The sequence below is a fragment of the Silurus meridionalis genome, chromosome 13, assembly GCF_014805685.1.
Source record: "Silurus meridionalis isolate SWU-2019-XX chromosome 13, ASM1480568v1, whole genome shotgun sequence".
Lineage (NCBI taxonomy): Eukaryota > Metazoa > Chordata > Actinopteri > Siluriformes > Siluridae > Silurus > Silurus meridionalis.
The window spans coordinates 2,230,763-2,252,045 of record NC_060896.1 but is presented as its reverse complement, the minus strand read 5'-3'; the positions used below and the strand labels follow the sequence as shown (position 1 = coordinate 2,252,045).

Here is a 21,283-nt window from a genome sequence, read left to right as displayed (position 1 = left end):
AAATACATAAATGTTCAAAAGTGTATATATACAGTAATTTCTATATAAATATGGCTTCTCATAATTCCTGATTTAATTAGGAATGTATTCATTCGTTTATTATTAGAAATGATTGATTAATTTTAATAACGTATAAAAAATAGAATTCAGTTTAATTCAATTCTGTATTATCTTTTTAGGAATTTTAACAGTGGACATTGTGTCAAAGCAGCTTTACAAAATAAGAATATATTAGAAATGTATATAGTTTAGCACCATAATTGTTATTTAAAAACAGAAAGAAAATGAAAGTCTGTTTTCTTATAACTCCTAGTTTAACTTCATACATCACTTACTAAGTCTTATTTCTTTCTTTTTATATTTATTAATTTATTTTAATTTATAACCCATTACACTGTTTAATTAATTTTCTTTATTTATTAGAATTTACCCATTAATTTCAGTAACTTATAGAAAATAGAAGTTCTATAAATCTTAAGTTCAATATTATTTCTACAGCAATTTCAACAATGAACATTGTCACAAAGCAGCTTTACATAAATTAATGTATTCGAAATATAAATTTCAGCATTATAATTAAGTCCCTATAAGTTAAAAACTCCCTGAGAACTCATGAGGAAGAAACTCGAAAGAGAATCTCATCTTCATCCTCAAACCGAATGTCCATTAATTACAGTTTTATCATGATGGAGACATAAATAAAAAAGTTTTCATGGCAGCTGCAGCCAGTAAATGTGGTTTAAACTATACAAGTATTTTAATATTTATTATTATTATTATTATTATCATAGTATCTTCATATTCTGTGCATTGTGTCACACTAAGTTTCTTTACATTCTTAATTTTTCACATCCAAAGAGTTAAAAACCTGAATATCTTGTAGCTGTACTCAACGCGACAACAATCATGAAGTAGGACATCACCGGAATGTCCTAACTTGTCCCTTAAAACCACCCAAAACCAGAGACACACTGTAAATATCAGCAGCGTCCTCCTGTACGTGTTAAATAAAAACAGTGTAGAGTCAGAGGCAGGATTTGCGTAGCTACGTTACACAAACAGAGGCCACACGTAGCTAAGAGAAATCGCTTGTCACGGCGTACGCTGAGCACCAGGCTGCGTAGCCTGATCCTGATCTACACCAAACTCTCGTAGCTCGAGGGCTCGGATGTCGCGCTACGGATTCCTGTCTAGGGAATTCCAGTGTTTCCGTGTACCTTCTGAGGAAATGCAGTGGCTCGGGGCGGCGTTGCAGGTTCGCAGTGTTGTAGCTTTTTTCTTTTTGCATTTAGAAATTAGAAGGCACTTAAGTAAATTGATGATTTGCTGTCGGTCTGAAGCAAAGAAATAAAAGTGATCTGGACCATATTGAATTGCAGCACATCATATATATATATGAATAATAACAGGGATCCCAGTTTGTGCTCTTGGGGGGAAAAAGTTTCACCAGGTCCTAGTTGACAGGACCTCCAGGCACCCAACCTCCACTCCACTTATTTCCTTGTGTGCCGGACATGAAAGGTTTCCATGGTTTCCTCGGGGCAGCGGTCGGAAGGGTCAGGGGTCGCCGCAAATTGCTCAGGGGGTTGTAGACTGGGAGACGAGAGAGGGAGCGGTAGAACGGGGAGTAAAGTCTCACTGAGTGAGCAAAAATGTTGGTTTGAACTTTTTCTCTTCCATCCATCCATCCATCCATCCATCCATCCATCCATCCATCATACCTTGTCAGATTCAGTGTTTTAATGAATAACCAATCGTTTTTGACGTACTGATTTTTTGAGACCCCTTCACTCATGTCTTTCATCTCCCGGCTCCTGTGTGTCCTTTAATATTAAGGTGACCTGCGGCGTCGAGAGCCACGCTAAGAATTCAATCTCCTACAATCCCTGAATAGTGCGAGGGTCAGAGGGGCAGATCACACTCTCGTCCCTGACTGCGGGTGTGCAAGCACACACTGAGTGATTTACACAGATAAGGGTCCGAGAATTCTTTTGCCCTTTCTCTTTGCCCCTTCCCCCCATCCCCCTCTCCCCCTTTTCCCGGCCATAAGGCTCAAGGCAAAAGGGTGTGTGTGGAGCGGTGCCGAGGTCGAGCTTGCAATTGGTTACAGAGAGACTGAGAGAAGGAGGCCATTCGGAACCTTGCTCTCGCATCGGCTGATTGATTTGTTGAGCTTCTCAGCGTCGCATTCTTTCCCCTCCACCCGAGAGCTTTTTCCTTCACCGCTGTATCTGTGTGAAGGAAAAAAAAAAAACAAGAGGGCCATAAAGTGGTGCACTAGAATGAGTCCAGAAAGAGAAAGAGATGAAAATTTTTTTTCTTGGAAACGTGGAGGCTCTTTCCTGTGTGTGATCCGACTCACGGGTTATTCAGAGTGCACATTTTATCACCAATTTCTCAACACACACACACACACACACACACACTTTCTCCATCTCACACACCGGGTCACGCTAATGAGGAATTCATATGAGGAAGTAGTCAAAAAGTAGAAAAGAAACAAATTTATCCTCTATTCCCCATTTATTTTTCACCTATCCTCCACTGAGAAACTTCTTTCTCCTTCATCCTTCTCCGAAAAACTTATTTCTACTCCATCTTACTCTGAAAATGTTTTATCCTTTACTGAGAAACTTATTTCTCCTCCATCCTCTTCATCCACCCTCCTCTAAGAAACTTATTTCTCATTCATCCTTCTCTGAGAAACGTATTTCTCCTCCATTTACCTTCTAGAAACAAAATTTTCTTCTCCATCCTCTTGTGAGAAACTTATTTCTCCTCCATCCTTCTTTTATTTCTCCTCCATTCTCTTCTATGAAACTTATTTCTCCTTCGAGAAACATTTTTCCCCATCTTCCTCTGAGAAACTCTGAGAAACTAATCCAATCCGAATAGGGCTGAGGAGAAAAGGAGAGCTGGATTGTAAGTGATCAACTTATAAGTTCATAGATTTTTCCTTTAAATCGTATAGTTGAGATGAAACTAATACGCAGGACGAAACGCTGCGACGCGTGCTAACATCTGGAGTAGGACTGGAGTTAAAATCGTGCTCTGATTATTAGAATTTATTCGACTAGAAACAAAAGACAGAAGACGAGGAACAGAGGACCCTCTAAGTTCGCAAAGTGAATGGAAATGGCCGCTTATGGCACGAGCGGCACGTCAAATAAGTTTCTACAGTTTACACCATCACATCATCGTTTAGCGAACGGTTCACTGGTAATAAATCAGATTCATGAAGGCAGCTTTCCCAATGAAAGATCATCATGATCGAATGCAGCATCAGTGCTGATACTAAACAGTATGTTTTCAAAGTGTAATCTCTTGGAGTTAGGAGGACATACAAAGCCATCTCACACACACACACACACACACACACGCACACACACGTATGCAAAGCTCATTGACCCCCTGCAGCTTAGCTTCAGTTCTCACTACAGCCTTTCTCCAGAAATCAATAGACAGACAGAGCTGCCTTTTTCAGCCCTCAGAGTCTTTCAGAGAGAGAGAGAGAGAGAGAGAGAGAAAAACCAAACATATAGTGACATCATATGAGTCATATCATCGTATCGCCCAGCTCTGTCAAGATGAAGTGGCTGTGAACAGGGGCGAGAAATCAGACCTTTTAGCGCTGAAACCCAAACCAAAACATCAGGAGAACGTATCAGTTCACTTCATACGGAGATGGAGATTCCCCGCTGTTTAAAACACTAACACATGCCAGCTAAGTTTTACTGATCCATTTATCATAACACACACACACACACACACACACACACACACACACACACACACTTTCTCCATCTCACACACACACACACACACACACACACACACACACACACACACACACACACGGTCAGTCAGAGCCACACGACCACCAGAGCCACATTCAACTGGATCTCTTCACTTCACTCTCAAAGCGAAATTAAAGACATTTTTTATTCCTTTAGTCGTACAAATAAACCAAATAGGTGAGGTGGAGATAGTGGGTAAGGTGGTGAGCAAGTGTGTAGATGGTGGGAGATGGTGAGGGAGGTGTTGTTGGTGCGTGAGGGTGAGACTCTATGTTAGGTGGAGGAGGTGGAGGTGGTGCAGGGAGGCACCGGTCCTACAAGCTAGAAAGGGTTTTATGGCTCCTGAACCTGATAAGACCAAAAGTAGAAAGCAGCGTTTAGACAGGTAAATACGCTTAAACCTGAGAATAGAAACATGTGACGTCTGTGAACTAGTTTTATTATTATTGCATGTTGAACGACATCCTCGAAAGAATCTGAGCAGCTTCTTTAAAATGCAGCAGAACAACAGACACTCGATCAGTTTCTTCAAAGAAAAAGGTCTACATTTTTTTTGACTGTAGGATTTTGATGTGTAGGTAAATTATTATTATTATTTTTTTACCCAAAAAAAGTTTAAATGTGTGCAGTTTTATATATTGATTTTTATTTCAATAATTACAATCTGACTAGAAACTAATGCGATGTTGAAATTTTAAATTGTCAATTTGAATACTTTTTTTTCCTTTTTTAAAAATGTTTTATTAAGTATTTTTATTTTTTTTTTTTATGCATTACTGTGCAGTGAGTTGACAAATGTAGTATGAAAATTGTGACAATTAAATTTTTTTAAAGAATTTTTTTATAGTTATTTTTATTTTTATTACAGTCTAACTGGACCAATATGATGCTGAAGCATTCTTTTTTTAGTTTTTCATTGTTTTAGTTTTTTATTGGTAATTTTTTTTGTGCATTAGATTGTTGGTTGTTGTTTTAAGGAATTGCAGGGAAAAATATAACAGAAAACAAATCACAAATAAAGAATTTAATAAAAATGTAATAATTTTTTATAAAATAGGTAAAAGAAATAATACAAATGTTGAATATTTAAAAACATTTTTAATATAATAGCCAATAATACATAAACATATTTTTTAAATATAAAAAAAATAAAAATGCTTTTGCAGCCATGTAAAATCAAAAGGTTTTAAAGCAGTCTCTATAAATGCATCAATTTCAGCCATCTTTTATTAATATCATAAGAAAAAACGCTTGATGTTTTTTTTTAATTGACAGCACATGGGCTGTCCATGGGGTATTGACAAGCTGATGGCCATCGACAGGTCAGGGGTATCGATGGAGAGGATGTTTAGTAGGCAGGTTTAGAGAGAGAGAGAGAGAGAGAGAGAGAGAGAGAGAGAGAGAGAGAGAGTGTGAGAGAGTGATTTCACAGAAAAAGAGGTGAAGATTTGATTCTCGCTTCACCACCAAGCGTGACCAAAAGGACAGCTTTGCGCTGTTGTGAGATCTGACATGTCCGTGTTTATCTAAAGACCTTTTGGTTTTCAGAGCTCATCAACGTGATACGCCGAGACTGTATCGTGTATCGCCTTTCACTCATCCACTTCCCCTCTCTCTTTTTATTTTCTCTCTGAATATGGCTCTTGGGTCATTTTAACCCTGGACAAAGCCATTAGTCGGAAAGAAGAGACTCTTGTAGTGTTGTAGTGCACCTGGACATTCTGCTCAGTTCTTTGGTTTCACCGCTTCCATTGTGAGCATTCTCACCTTGCCTCGCCTTGCCTCACCTTGCCTTGCCCTGCCTTGCCTCGCCCCGCCTCGCCTTACCTGTCCCATCTCTGTGCACATAATTATATTTCCGAGCATTTTGGGGAACAGAACAAGCGAAGGAGAAAGAGGCTTCTATATGTCACATATATGTTATCAGAGTGCATTAACAGGCATGATGCCCCTAAAGCAGAGAGGGTTAAAAGCCTTGCACAGAGGGTGGCAGTTTGGTGGTACCAGAACTTGAACCCCTGACGAGTAATCCAGAGCCTTAACCATTGAGATACCACCTCCCCAAGTAAGATCAACCATAAGCTAAAACTACCTCGAAAAAGATCGACCGTTTTCATCCAACAATTTTTTCCTGACCCACACCCCAAACAAGTGAAAAGTGCAGACCTTTTACAGTTTCCAGAGCCAAAAACACTTTCTAGATTAAGCAGGGAGATGAGAAATCATCCAAACTAAGATTTGAAAAGTGAAGCTGATCAGACAGGATGCATCACCTGGACTTTCTCAGAGTAACCTTGTTTTCCGCAGCAGAACAGAGAACATTGATTTTTCCCACACGTCTACAAGGAAAGCACTTTCTGTCTCTCTGTTCCTTCAGGTATTTCCACATTCACCCAGCAGCCTTCCTCCATAGTAGTGACAGAGGGTTCGGTCGCACGCTTCAGCTGCAAAATCAGCGCCGTTCCTCCACCAATCATCACCTGGGAGTTCAACCGAGTCACTTTACCGCTGGCCACCAACAGGTAAACACTGCCACAGAGTTACATACGAGGGTGTATCAAAATGTTTAGAGACTCACTCTGTTTACAAGAAAGCACTTTATGTATCTACGTTTACACAATATCACCTGCAAAATAGTCCCCTCGCACAGCAATACAGCACCCCCAGCGTTCTTCTGGAATGTGTCCAGAAAGTCCTCTTTTCGAAACATGTCAAGTGCCTTCTGTGATTTGTGCCGGATCTCCTTAACGTTGTCGAAACAGCGAGCTGGATCTTCATATTCGGGAAGAGGGCGAAGTCCGCAGGAGCCAAATCTAGCGAGTAGGGTGGGTGCGGAAGTCAGATTATGTGAATTGTTCTCCAGCGATCATTGTGCACAAGTTTCTGAATGATTTCAAACATTTTTAGGGGGTTTAAGCTCATCAAAAGTCTTCCTGATTTTTCATTGTCTTCCAGTGATGTTCTTCCGCTCTTGAAATGCTGGTTGTTCACAACACCTCAAATGATTTGTCGAACGTATGTTGTGTTAAACGTCTCTGTGGCTGATTTGCCCAGTTACACACAGAATTTTACATTTGTCTTTTTTCTAACTTGCTGTCCATGATTAAATGGCAAACGTGGTCACGCAAGTGGTCAGAATATCACCAGTTATACCATTAGTCTTAAAACGTTTTGATACCACCTAATACACAGTGGTACTGTCAAAAGTGTTTTTTTTACGAATTCCTATGACGTTATTTAGAATCACGGTGCTGCCTGGTGGAGTGCTGCAGATTCAGGGAGTAGAGCGAAGAGACGCAGGGCATTACAGATGCGTGGCGGCGAACATCGATTTTGATGTGTAGGTAAATTATTATTATTATTTTTTTACCCAAAAAAAGTTTAAATGTGTGCAGTTTTATATATTGATTTTTATTTCAATAATTACAATCTGACTAGAAACTAATGCGATGTTGAAATTTTAAATTGTCAATTTGAATACTTTTTTCCCTTTTTTAAAAATGTTTTATTAAGTATTTTTATTATTTTTTTTATGCATTACTGTGCAGTGAGTTGACAAATGTAGTATGAAAATTGTGACAATAAAATTTTTTTAAAGAATTTTTTTATAGTTATTTTTATTTTTATTACAGTCTAACTGGAACAATATGATGCTGAAGCATTCTTTTTTTAGTTTTTCATTGTTTTAATTTTTTATTGGTAATTGTTTTTGTGCATTAGATTGTTGGTTGTTGTTTTAAGGAATTGCAGGGAAAAATATAACAGAAAACAAATCACAAATAAAGAATTTAATAAAAATGTAATAATTTTTTATAAAATAGGTAAAAGAAATAATACAAATGTTTAATATTTAAAAACATTTTTAATATAATAGCCAATAATACATAAACATTTTTTAAATATAAAAAAAATAAAAATGCTTTTTGCAGCCATGTAAAATCAAAAAGGTTTTTAAAGCAGTCTCTATAAATGCATCGAATTTCAGCCATCTTTTATTAATATCATAAGAAAAAAAAACGCTTGATGTTTTTTTTTTTTTAATTGACAGCACATGGGCTGTCCATGGGGTATTGACAAGCTGATGGCCATCGACAGGTCAGGGGTATCGATGGAGAGGATGTTTAGTAGGCAGGTTTAGAGAGAGAGAGAGAGAGAGAGAGAGAGAGAGAGAGAGAGTGAGAGTGTGAGAGAGTGATTTCACAGAAAAAGAGGTGAAGATTTGATTCTCGCTTCACCACCAAGCGTGACCAAAAGGACAGCTTTGCGCTGTTGTGAGATCTGACATGTCCGTGTTTATCTAAAGACCTTTTGGTTTTCAGAGCTCATCAACGTGATACGCCGAGACTGTATCGTGTATCGCCTTTCACTCATCCACTTCCCCTCTCTCTTTTTATTTTCTCTCTGAATATGGCTCTTGGGTCATTTTAACCCTGGACAAAGCCATTAGTCGGAAAGAAGAGACTCTTGTAGTGTTGTAGTGCACCTGGACATTCTGCTCAGTTCTTTGGTTTCACCGCTTCCATTGTGAGCATTCTCACCTTGCCTCGCCTTGCCTCACCTTGCCTTGCCCTGCCTTGCCTCGCCCCGCCTCGCCTTACCTGTCCCATCTCTGTGCACATAATTATATTTCCGAGCATTTTGGGGAACAGAACAAGCGAAGGAGAAAGAGGCTTCTATATGTCACATATATGTTATCAGAGTGCATTAACAGGCATGATGCCCCTAAAGCAGAGAGGGTTAAAAGCCTTGCACAGGGGGTGGCAGTTTGGTGGTACCAGAACTTGAACCCCTGACGAGTAATCCAGAGCCTTAACCATTGAGATACCACCTCCCCAAGTAAGATCAACCATAAGCTAAAACTACCTCGAATAAGATCGACCGTTTTCATCCAACAATTTTTTCCTGACCCACACCCCAAACAAGTGAAAAGTGCAGACCTTTACAGTTTCCAGAGCCAAAAACACTTTCTAGATTAAGCAGGGAGATGAGAAATCATCCAAACTAAGATTTGAAAAGTGAAGCTGATCAGACAGGATGCATCACCTGGACTTTCTCAGAGTAACCTTGTTTTCCGCAGCAGAACAGAGAACATTGATTTTTCCCACACGTCTACAAGGAAAGCACTTTCTGTCTCTCTGTTCCTTCAGGTATTTCCACATTCACCCAGCAGCCTTCCTCCATAGTAGTGACAGAGGGTTCGGTCGCACGCTTCAGCTGCAAAATCAGCGCCGTTCCTCCACCAATCATCACCTGGGAGTTCAACCGAGTCACTTTACCGCTGGCCACCAACAGGTAAACACTGCCACAGAGTTACATACGAGGTGTATCAAAATGTTTAGAGACTCACTCTGTTTACAAGAAAGCACTTTATGTATCTACGTTTACACAATATCACCTGCAAAATAGTCCCCTCGCACAGCAATACAGCACCCCCAGCGTTCTTCTGGAATGTGTCCAGAAAGTCCTCTTTTCGAAACATGTCAAGTGCCTTCTGTGATTTGTGCCGGATCTCCTTAACGTTGTCGAAACAGCGAGCTGGATCTTCATATTCGGAAGAGGCGAAGTCCGCAGGAGCCAAATCTAGCGAGTAGGGTGGGTGCGGAAGTCAGATTATGTGAATTGTTCTCCAGCGATCATTGTGCACAAGTTTCTGAATGATTTCAAACATTTTTAGGGGGTTTAAGATCATCAAAAGTCTTCCTGATTTTTCATTGTCTTCCAGTGATGTTCTTCCGCTCTTGAAATGCTGGTTGTTCACAACACTTTAAATGATTTGTCAAACGTATGTTGTGTTAAACGTCTCTGTGGCTGATTTGCCCAGTTACACACAGAATTTTACATTTGTCTTTTTTCTAACTTGCTGTCCATGATTAAATGGCAAACGTGGTCACGCAAGTGGTCAGAATATCACCAGTTATACCATTAGTCTTAAAACGTTTTGATACCACCTAATACACAGTGGTACTGTCAAAAGTGTTTTTTTTACGAATTCCTATGACGTTATTTAGAATCACGGTGCTGCCTGGTGGAGTGCTGCAGATTCAGGGAGTAGAGCGAAGAGACGCAGGGCATTACAGATGCGTGGCGGCGAACATCGCCAGTCGTCGCAGGAGTGTGGAGGCCACTCTGACAGTAACCCCAGGTAACCCCCACGTGACGGATAACACTTTAATTTCATTTGTTATTTTGTTTCTATTCTAATCATGACTATGTCTGGGTGTAGCTCCTTCTCCCAGGGTTCCCCAGAGGCCGCATATCATTGCCGGGCCACGGAACCTCACCATAGCGACCCGCAGCAGCGCTCTCTTAGAATGTGTGGCGGTGGGGAATCCTCGGCCGCTGATCTCGTGGAGCCGCGTTGACCACAAGCCCATTGACGTCTACAACACGAAAGTACTTGGCAACGGCAACCTGCTCATCTCGGACGTCAAGAGGCAGCACGCGGGCGTGTACGTGTGCCGAGCGACCACGCCAGGGACCAGGAACTTCACGCTCGCCGCCGCAAACGTCACCGTCCTCGGTAAGAAGACTTCATTATATCACGCATAGCCCAACTAAATTAAAGCGGCCATGAGTAACATGGATTTTAGTTTAAGGTTGTTTGTTGGACTTTTTGAGATTTATGTTATGTCATTTCAGAGCCCCCGTCTCTGGTGGAGTGGCCAGAGAGTCTGACTCGTCCACGTGCTGGCACCGGGCGCTTTGTGTGCCAGGCTGAGGGGATGCCCACTCCACGCATCACATGGCTTAAAAATGGCGAGTTCATACACTCCAACGGACGCATCAAGATGTACAACAGGTATGAAGTAGTGATATAAAAAGCAGTTTTATAGACTGTAAGTAACCATGACAACCAGGGAATTCACCCAAACATTCATAATCCTCTTCTTTAGGTGTTAATACGACATGTTTTTCTTGCTGTTTATGATGAAAATAATGAATGGTAATTCACGTGGTGAGAATAGCACCATGTCTTTTGGCACACTGTCTTTTGAAGGTCGGTGCTCCCTGTTACTGTGCATGCAGCTATGTGCTGCCATCTGTAAAAACGGGTATGCACACCCAAAAACGGGTACGCTCTAAGTCAAAATAACGGTACTAAGTGACGGCATGATGCTTGTTTTTGCAGCAAACTGGTGATAAACCAGATCATCCCAGAGGATGACGCGATTTACCAATGCCAAGCCGAGAACGAGCAAGGCTCAGTGCTGTCCACGGCGCGCCTGATCGTGGTGATGTCTGAAGATCGGCCCAGCGCTCCCAGGAACATCCACGCAGATACGGTGTCCAGCTCGGCTATCCTGCTGGCGTGGGAGAAACCGGCGTACAACGCCGACAAAGTCATCGCTTACTCCATCCACTACATGAAAGCGGAAGGTAAATCCGACTCTCTGATATGACTCATCACGGAATCAGATGCTAGAGCTGAATAACGTACAGGCTTTCTGAGACTTACAGTTACAGTTTTTCTCAGTTGCTATGGAGAATTTCTTGAATCATCCTTAATATTTGCATTCTTAATAAATTCATTTCTCAAAACAGTTTGTACAAACTGCAAAACACAGTGGATTTTTCGCAAAAGTCTGGACTTTTCTCAAAATCCTCTCAAAAGTAACATTTTGTGTCAACGAACGTCTCATTGTCGTCAGAATGATGAGTCCTACGAGATCGTCTAATAGTTTAGTCGTGTTATAAGTGTGACGGCGCACGGTTTTAGTGTTTCTGAGATAAACTACGGTTTGGGTTACAATCAGTAAAATGCACGAGGATGAACTTCTGTTCGGCATCTATACATTTAAACAGCACAAATGTACCGTATTTTTCGGACTATAAGCCGCTACTTTTTTCCCACGCTTTGAACCCCGTGGCTTAAACAACGAAGTGGCTAGTTTATGGATTTTTCCTGGGTTTTTCCCGGTTTCACAAACTTCAAGCAAAAACTGAGCAACATAACATTAGACCAATGAAATTTCCAAACAGAAACGAAAAAACGCACCTCACCTGTGTTCTGAGCTGCACGGCATTGGGAGAAAAAACTTCCACGGAAGGAGAAAGACAGTGAACAATGACTTACTTGGTAGGCTACTGTTTAGGTACAAGCCATTGTAACGCGTTAAGTCTGGGTCATGGAAGAGCTCGCTAACTCCAGTTAAAACAAAAATCATATAAGCACAGACAGGTTTCCAAAACATGTGCTTTTTAATTTTTCTTGGCAACAGCATTACGGGTTAGTTAAAGAAACTTAGAAATGAGCATCAGAAAATAATAAGGACATATTCCTCGGTCTTGCACACATGCAGTAAATGCAAATGCAAAAATGCAGTGGTAGGCTATTCCCAAAATACCGCTCTGCTTCTAAAGGAAGCGCAACATATTACACCCGTTACACCGTGTGTAACGTGTCTTTCATTAAAGCCTGTGTAAAGTTAAATAGTTTCAGTGTAGACACCTGTGGCTTATAGACAGGTGCGGCTTATTTATGTTCAAAATAAAAATATTTGTCAAATTCAGTGGGTGCGGCTTATATATGGGTGCCCTTAATAGTCCGGAAATTACGGTACACATTTCTGTATGAGGAATGTCGATTACAAGAGATTCACACTTTTACTTTGCTGGTGTTTTCAGAAATTGTAATTCTGTGTTTTACTTTGTCGCCACTTGAATTCACATGATTCACCTGTGACCTGTTTTAGAGAACTAGTCGATCATTGGTTGATCTGATGCCGTTCCCTCGCTTTCATTACTGACATTCAGGATTCATCTGCACAATTCATCCATTCAAGACACATTTACAAAAACAGTTTAAGAGAAATCTGATTTTGACAACTGGTTTAACTATTTTGCCTTTAATGAACCGATGCTAAGATGTTTTGGAGGTGAAAACTTTTCGGGCCAAACCAGTATAATATATTTTGATCAACATGAAATAAACATGTTGTACCAAAGCGTTCGCAATTTCTGAGCTCCAAAGCAAATGAGAAAAACTGTAAAGACCGAAAGCGATTTTTTTGTTTTAATAGGCACTCGTTTTGGAAAGGCTTTGCTGAGGTCAGGACACTCCAACTTTGACACACATATATCCATGAAGCCCACCATGTGTACACAGTTATAATCGTACTGGAACACTGTTTGAGCCTCTTAGTTCCAGCGAAGGGGATTTTTAATGCTACGGCACAAGGCATTCAGTACAATTGTGTGCTTTCAACACTACATGGCTGTGATGGTAAAGGGGGTGCGCATACTTTCAGGGGTACAGCATTAACTCCGCCCATTAGAGACTCGCTTTTGTTTTTATTGAATATGGAATATTCACCCACTTATCATCTAGCAGGAAATTCCTAAAAGCCTGCGTGACCCCAAGTGTTCTTCTCATTCAGAGTCCATTCACTGAAATGTACAATTGCTACTCTTGTCATGGGTTTTTTGGTCCATTTAAAATTAAAAAAAGAGTCCTCATCACAATACCAACACAGCTACAATAGTTTCGGTCCAGTGGGAATACAATAACGTAACTCCCAAACACAGTGGCACCACCATTTATCCTGGAACAATCCTGATTTTTAGGGGCTATATAAAGTCCAGTTCTGGGAACGTACCACTTTACAGTAACGTCCTGCTGGTTCCCCATTGTGCTCTTGAAGCATGCTGGGTGTGCTTATTGTTAATAACGAGGCAGCAAAAGTCACTTTTGGACACGAATATATATATTTTGTTCCCGTCTGTCCTTTTCAGCCTAATTGATGGTCCTTTATCACCAGAAAGAAAAGTCAGAGAAGGAAACACCTGCTAGCACTTTCAGAGAGAGAGAGAGAGAGGGATAGTTTTTCAGTCAGTGCTGCTCTTTTCTGAAGGTTTTAGGTGCCGTTACGCCTTTTAGCGACTGAGGAATCCTCAGGAGCCATTCAGCATTCCTTACTAATTAGCAGGATCATAAAGCAGGAGATGTAGATAGGGAGTGTGTGAGAGAGTGTAAGTTGTGCAGTTGTGCAGCTCAGGCATTGTCCATGTGTGTGTGTGTGTGTGTGTGTGTGTATGTGTGTGTGTGTGTGTGTGTGTGTGTGTTAAACTTCAATCAAAGTGTAGCAAAGTCAGCGAGGAGGCCATTCAGCCAGAGAACAAGGCTTTTCTTGTTGCTTAACCGTCGCTTTTCTCTCTTTCTGGTACTCAAGGATCTTTTGCCATGTCCGAAATTAGGAACTCAATCCTTCTTGTTATTCTTTTGTGTGTGCCGGCTAATCCGGACTAATTAAAGCCCTATCAAACGTGCTGGACGTGTGAGAAAATCGGCGCGTGGAATTCAGCCCCGCTCCCCCGGATTTAAATCCGCCGTTTAAGAAGGCGTGACCGATTTGATTGAGTTGACACGTCTCTTGTGCGGTGGGGCCCCGATTAGAATAACCGCACTGGTTCATTAGGCAGAGTGCAGAATAGGATTAATGAGGAAGGATAAAAAAAAGCTGGCCAGGGGTCCGATTAAGCAATTATGTCCTGATTACCGCATGTAAATGGCACAGAGGACACGGCGCTGCACAGAAAGCGGTCCTGTAAACTTTCAGCAAATAGATCCTGCCCTCTTCCCATTTACTTCCTATTGAAGACACGTAAATGACAATTTGCTATAAAATGACCACCCAGTCAGCATTTAAGCTGCATCTCATATTCATTAATATTGATCTTAATTAATGTTTCGTTATTGTCATTTACAAACATTACATTGTTTAATTACACTGAAATATTGGACTAAAAGGAACTTTCACAGCCAGGATTTTGCTTTACAAATACGCCAAAAATATATCACTATGCACTATACACTCTACATTGTACACAGTGCTCCATGCTCTTTACACTATATACACTATATACACTAGAAATGATACACTTCACAATATACATTTTACACTATGCTATAGAATCTTTACACTATACAATATAGACTAGAAATTATACACTATACACTTTACATGATACATTTTCAACTATACAATATACACTATATATAATACACTATTTATTATACATTATACAATATACACTATACAATATATATTATACTATACATTATACACTATAAAATATACATTATACTATATACACTATACAATATATATTATACTATACATTATACACTATAAAATATACATTATACTATATACACTGTACATTATATACTATACATTATACACTATATAATACACTATACATAATACACTATGGTATATTATACAGTACAATATACTCTTTAAATGTGTACTTTCACTTCTATGCACTTTATAGTATCCATTAAACACAATACAACATACATTATACACTATGCTATACTTACTTAACATTATGTATTATACAGTATAGATTACACACTCTACGCTTTACATTATACACTATACATTAAACACTATTTACTATTTAAAAGAGAATTGTGTATAAAGTATTAGGATCAAAATACTTTAATCCACCGGTATAGTTATTAAGTGCTTTATAATGTTTTTTTTCTAACAGGTCTTAACAACGAAGAGTACCAGGTTGTAATCGGTAACGACACCACCCGCTACATTGTTGATGACCTGGCTCCGGCTCAGAACTACACCTTCTACATTGTAGCGTACATGCCGATGGGAGCCAGCCGCATGTCCGACCATGTCATACAGCACACACTTGAGGACGGTGAGAATTCGATTTACAAACGTATGTGTGTTTGTGTGGTGTGTTGAAATATGGGATTCTCTGAGCCTTAGTTCTGTCCTGTGAAAGGTCAAAGGGTGATCATGCTGAGTAATTGGGATAGTAGTATACACCCTTTTACCCTTTAAGTAGTCAGTTCTTGTGAGAGGAACAAAGGAATAAAGAAAGAGAGAGAAAGACTGAGGGGGAGGAGAAAGAAACAAATGAAAGGACTCTAGTGAATCATTAAACAAAGTGATATTGAGTAGAATACCTTCACCTCTCCAGCTCAGGTCTTCCAGGGTTTATCCAAGTGCTGTTTTATTCTACACTTTGCTTGGTGGAAAGACATAAAAATAACGTAATGAAAAATATATCAACTCAAATAAATAATCTAGATCAGAAGGTCTTGAGTTCAAATCCCAGCCCCAGCAATTTCCCACTGCTGGGCCCTTGAGTAAGGCCCTTAATGCTCAACTGTTCAGTTCACCACACCCTCTCAGCTTGAGCCGTGCCATGGGGTTAAGTATCTCAAACAGTCTTGTTGTATATGCCTGTCTCTTCTCAGTTCCTCTCCGTGCCCCGGAGCTGTCCCTCACCAGCCGAAGTCCCACGGATATCCAGGTGTCATGGCTGCCGTTGGCACCGAAGCTGAGCCGCGGTCGTGTTTCAGAATATCGCCTGTGGTACCGGGCCGGTTCTGAGGGAGCCACCACGCAGATAGAGCTGCCAGGAGACCAAACACAGCACCTGCTGGAGGGCCTGCAGCCTGATACTGTCTACCTTCTGAGGATCGCCGCATCCACTAGTGTGGGCTGGGGAGAGCCATGCACCTGGACCTCCCACAGGACCCCCAAGACCTCCAGCCGAGAAGGTAATCTAGAGATGCTCCATCCATTTCCTTCTCACTTTTTTGGGACTTCTGTAACACCAGTTTCTAATACACTGCTTAATCAGTTGTCTTTTCATCTTCAGATGATTTGTTGGTGGATGATTTCTCAAATCGTTTGGCTCCCCAGTGGGAATTATCTTCAATAACTTTTTTCTCTGTCCTAATGAGTATCCATTTTTTCAGCTTTTATCTCTTTGCTTGTCCTTTTCAGGGTTTCCGTGGGGTCTTAAAAGTGTTAAATTTGCTGTTCTTGGTCTTAAATAATTCTAAACAGATATTAATATTCCGATGTTCATGTAACGCTGCCTTTAATGCTCATTGAAATGCTCCTGCAGCACTTGTTTGATAGTTTCTGTGGTTGTTGTAGTTCTTTCTTTCACTGATCCAAATATAATTCGCTGTATTATGACTACAAATGAGACCAACATGCAACAGCCAATCAGTTTCCTGTTATTGGAGCGAGTAAAATGTAATTAAGGGCTTGATTAAGGCCAGTCGCTAATAATGTGTGTGTGTCTTAAAAGGGTCTTAAAAAGTCTTTGTGAAACCTGCGGAAATCTTTCCTCTCCTTCTGCTTCTTTGGTACTTTTTTGCATTCTCTCTCCCTCTATCTCCATCTATCTGTGCATGTTAAGTGCTTGCTATAACCCTCCCGTTAAGGCGTTGTGCTGGTTACTGCGCTCTGAACTCTGACCCTGGCTGTGGGGCACGTCGAAAAAGCTTCAGTCACAGACCATAAAATGAGAGCCTGCAGGCACCATGAGTTCTGAGAGGAAGAATAGAAAGTATCCAGTTTTTTTTTTTTTTTTAAACACTTAGTGCTAAACCAGTTCCTCTATATAAATTATAATTATTATAATAAATATACGAAATCCACGAAAGTGTGTTTTTAACAGGACCGTTTGGTCCCCAGAGCTCAGGGACTCAAGCCTGTTAAAAAGAGCTGTAACACTTAATAAAAGTGTGCTCACGTGAGTCTCCTCAGTAAAGAGTGGTTTGTTTATTTATTTTTTTTGGTGAACGGATTCACTCCAGCTTTATTGCTTTTGTTGTATTTATTTATGAGCTCACCGTACAAATGAAAAGTTGAGTCGTAAACCGTGTAAACCGTGAACACGGCAATAAAATGAGGAACTGGAGCGAAACTAACGAGGCCACAAGACGTCTTGGGTTGAATTGATGGAACTGATTTAAAGTTTAACCTCATTAAGTTTAATAGGAGGGTGGATGATGGAGATGGGTGGGTTTTGTGGGTGTGGTTAAGTCAGGCAGGGGTCTACTACTAATAATGCAGTGGAAATTGATTTGAATGTAATTTTTCTAGTACCCCTGGCGCCAGAGCTGCAGCTGGAGCCCCTGAACTGTACGACTCTGGTGGTGCGATGGCGCTTGGCTGCAGGAAGTTGGGTGGCCGGCCTTCAGGGATTCAGGCTCTTCTACCATGAGGAGAGTCAGCCAAAGAGCCCGCCCATCCTGATACCGCCGCACATCAACCGCCACACCATCGGAGGCCTCGGTGAGCACTGACAACTCTCTTACTGCTGCAAGGGGTAGGGTGTAGGGTAGATTAGAGATCATCCATCAGATTAAGCTGAAGGAGGAAACAAATACATTTACATTTATGACATTTTGCAGACGCCTCTTAATTCCTCTGCAGAGCAAATTACAATGATCTCATTTATACATTGAGCAGGTGATGGTTAAGGGCCTTCATCAAGGGCTCAACTGTGGTAGCTTGGTGGTGCTGAGCTTCTTCTTAAAAGAAGTTCAACGCCTTTACCACTGAGAACCCTTGCATCGATGGATGGATGGATGGATGGATGGATGGATGGATGGATGGATGGATGGATTTCAAGCTTGAAATGGGTCCAAATAATTCTGCATAGGTTTTATTAATGCTATAATTGGTTTGTTTTGAACTTATAGTAGGAAATACTCTACTCTAGATTAGTGATCTCTAATATAAGTGGATTCATAGGAGTATTGGGTGGGGTATGGATCCAAAATGTAACTTATTTTTTTCTTTCAGAAAATAATGAAAATTGCAATTTTCCAGGACATTGTTCCATTCTTAGTTCTCGGTTGTCATAGGCTAGAAAAATATGCCTTTTGGGAGAAAACCGATCATTGGTAATGGTGCTCTTTGACCTGTCCTCCTGCTCTGAAGCCAGAAACTATGTTTCTTCTTTCAGCAAAACAAGTTCAGTCCAGTCAGTACTCAGAACAAACGCAATGGTTTACTCGTTTATCAGTGAAACCCCGAAGGCGAACGCTATTGGCCGAGCAGAACAATGCGAGAGCAGGGGGGGTTGTGGGTATCAGCTCTATTGACAGAAGAGTCAGTGGGTGATAGATTGAAAGGCTCTTTTCAGAACTTCTCCCAAAAAATCCCCCACTCTTTCTTTCCTCAGTGTCCAACTTGCTCCTCCCTTATCCCTGACCTCTCTCAGTGGCCTCTGACCTCCCATGATCCTCTGCTGCGGCCGGAGAATTGGTGGGGGGATAAACAGAGGAGCACTGAATGTTTACCGTGTGTTCAACCTTCAGCCCCCAAAAGGTCGGCCTTCATCTGGTCCCGTTTGTGGAGCGAGGGCACACACCGGGCTGCTCTGCAGGAGAGACTCTGGCCATCTGTGGATGGAGAATGAGAGAAAAAGGTCATCCAGCTGGTCAGCAGCTGATATTCAGATCATTTTGGTGCACTTTTGGTTGAAACAAGACGAGTTTGGGGTTTTGGGGGGAGTGTGAGGTGAACACTCAGCTGAAGGAGGCAACATACATGAAACATATGCAATTGTTACAGACGTCTCCTAATTCCTCTTCTGAGCGACTTACAATGATCTCATTTATCACTGCCTTCATCATGGGATCAACTGGGGTGGCTTAGTGGTGCTGAGCTTCTTCTCTGAAGAAGAACACCTCGACCACTGAGTTACAACTACTAACTTCTACTATCATATACTTGGATTAATTAATGGATGGATGGATGGATGGATGGATGGATGGATGGGTGGATTGTTGGAATGATGGGTGGATGGATGGATGGATTAATGGAATGATGGATGGATGGATGGATGGATGGGTGGGTGGATGGATGGATGGATGGATGGATGGATGATGGATGGATGGATGGGTGGGTGGATGGATGGATGGATGGATGGATGGATGGATGGATGGATGGATGGATGGATGGATGGGTGGATTGTTGGAATGATGGGTGGATGGATGGATGGATTAATGGAATGATGGATGGATGGATGGATGGGTGGGTGGATGGATGGATGGATGGATGGATGGATGGATGGATGGATGGGTGGATTGTTGGAATGATGGGTGGATGGATGGATGGATTAATGGAATGATGGATGGATGGATGGGTGGATGGATGGATAGATGGATGGATGGATGGATGGATGGATGGATTGTTGGAATGATGGGTGGATGGATGGATGGATGGATTAATGGAATGATGGATGGATGGATGGGTGGGTGGATGGATGGATGGATGGATGGATGGATGGATGGATGGATGGATGGATGGATGGATGGGTGGATTGTTGGAATGATGGGTGGATGGATGGATGGTTGGATCAATGGGTGTATTAATGAAATGATTGGTGGATTAATGGAGTGATGGTTGGATGGATGCATAGATGAAAGGATGAATGGGTGGTTAAATGGATAAATAGATTGATGGAAAAATTGATTGCTAGATTGAACAATTGCAAACTGTCAGTTCAAGAAGTTACATCCACCTCAGATGGGTAGATGGGAAGATGGAGAGATGAAAGGCTTATAGTGGATATAAATATGGATGGGTGTGATGAAATAATGAGAGTTTATACTAGAGATGGCACGAATTTACTTTTATTTTTAGACTGATACAGAAACTGAAGGCGATACGTAAATCTTATTGTTTTTTAAGCGACGCTTTAACTGAAAACAGTAATTGAGTAATTTAAAAATATGGTCATTCATAAATAATAAAAAAACATGATAAATGCAACCGACTACACTGATGTTCCCAATCACGATCGTGCGGTATATTCAAACAGAAATAAGAACAACTCCAAGCACACGTCAGGGTGAAAGCGGAGATCTGTTCCTGTGTACACTGAATTAGGAGGACAGAAGGGTGGAGGGGAAAGGGAGCTCGAGATGGAGGAGAAGATTTACGGCGGGGTTTATGGTCGCCATGAGCCGGCGCTCATGGGGAGCTCCACTTCAAAGCTTCTGGACCTGGAGCTGAAGCTCTCACAACCTTTCAGAGAACTTTAACAACCACGACACACACACACACACACACACACACACACACACACAAGGACTTAGAAAAAATACACAACTTCTAACTCACATTATGTAAAAGCTTGGACAAGTCAGTTAGGCATTTAAACACACACACACACACACACACACACACACACACACAGGTTGCTCTTCCAGCCGTGCTGTCAGCGGTGTAAAATACGAGCGTGGATGCGGTCAGGTTAAAGGTGACATATCTTCTGTCAGTGCATGTGGAGACTTTTTGCTATAGGAATAACAGCAGTGTATTTATGGCTCTGCCTCGTTCAGACTGAACTCAGATCAACGCACAAGAGTTCAGTTGCTTCGCAGAGTCCACGATGCCACAGCAGCACGTGCTGTAGTTCTTCTGGCTCTTTTGGTGATCATCTGCGTGGAAAGACGGAGCGATGCAGCGGCGCTTTAGCGTTCTGTTTTCCTCGTCCAGATCTTCTCTCTTCTTTTCGGACTAGTTCAGCTTCTAAAGCTTTAACATTAACACATGATTCTTCAGCATCAGCACCATTGTTAAATTAAAGGAGGTAGGACATCTTGAGACAAGGTGATTGAGATGGTTTGGTCATGTGCAGAGGAGGGACATGAGGTATCTTGATGGAGGGATAGACCGGACAGAAGGAAGGACCAAGGG

At 41.3% G+C, this 21,283-nt stretch overlaps 1 protein-coding gene across 1 annotated transcript in view; it reads left to right on the top strand.

Moving 5' to 3' along the window:
• prtga (protogenin homolog a (Gallus gallus)) overlaps positions 1–21,283 on the top strand; it is a 33,925-nt gene that overhangs the window by 6,575 nt on the left and 6,067 nt on the right. Inside the window, exons 3-10 of the mRNA XM_046864623.1 lie at positions 6,175–6,319; positions 9,806–9,939; positions 10,021–10,317; positions 10,437–10,596; positions 10,927–11,174; positions 15,294–15,458; positions 16,024–16,329; positions 17,672–17,863. Of these exons, the coding sequence (XP_046720579.1) occupies positions 6,175–6,319; positions 9,806–9,939; positions 10,021–10,317; positions 10,437–10,596; positions 10,927–11,174; positions 15,294–15,458; positions 16,024–16,329; positions 17,672–17,863 (1,647 nt within the window). The remainder of the gene's footprint in view (positions 1–6,174; positions 6,320–9,805; positions 9,940–10,020; positions 10,318–10,436; positions 10,597–10,926; positions 11,175–15,293; positions 15,459–16,023; positions 16,330–17,671; positions 17,864–21,283) is intronic.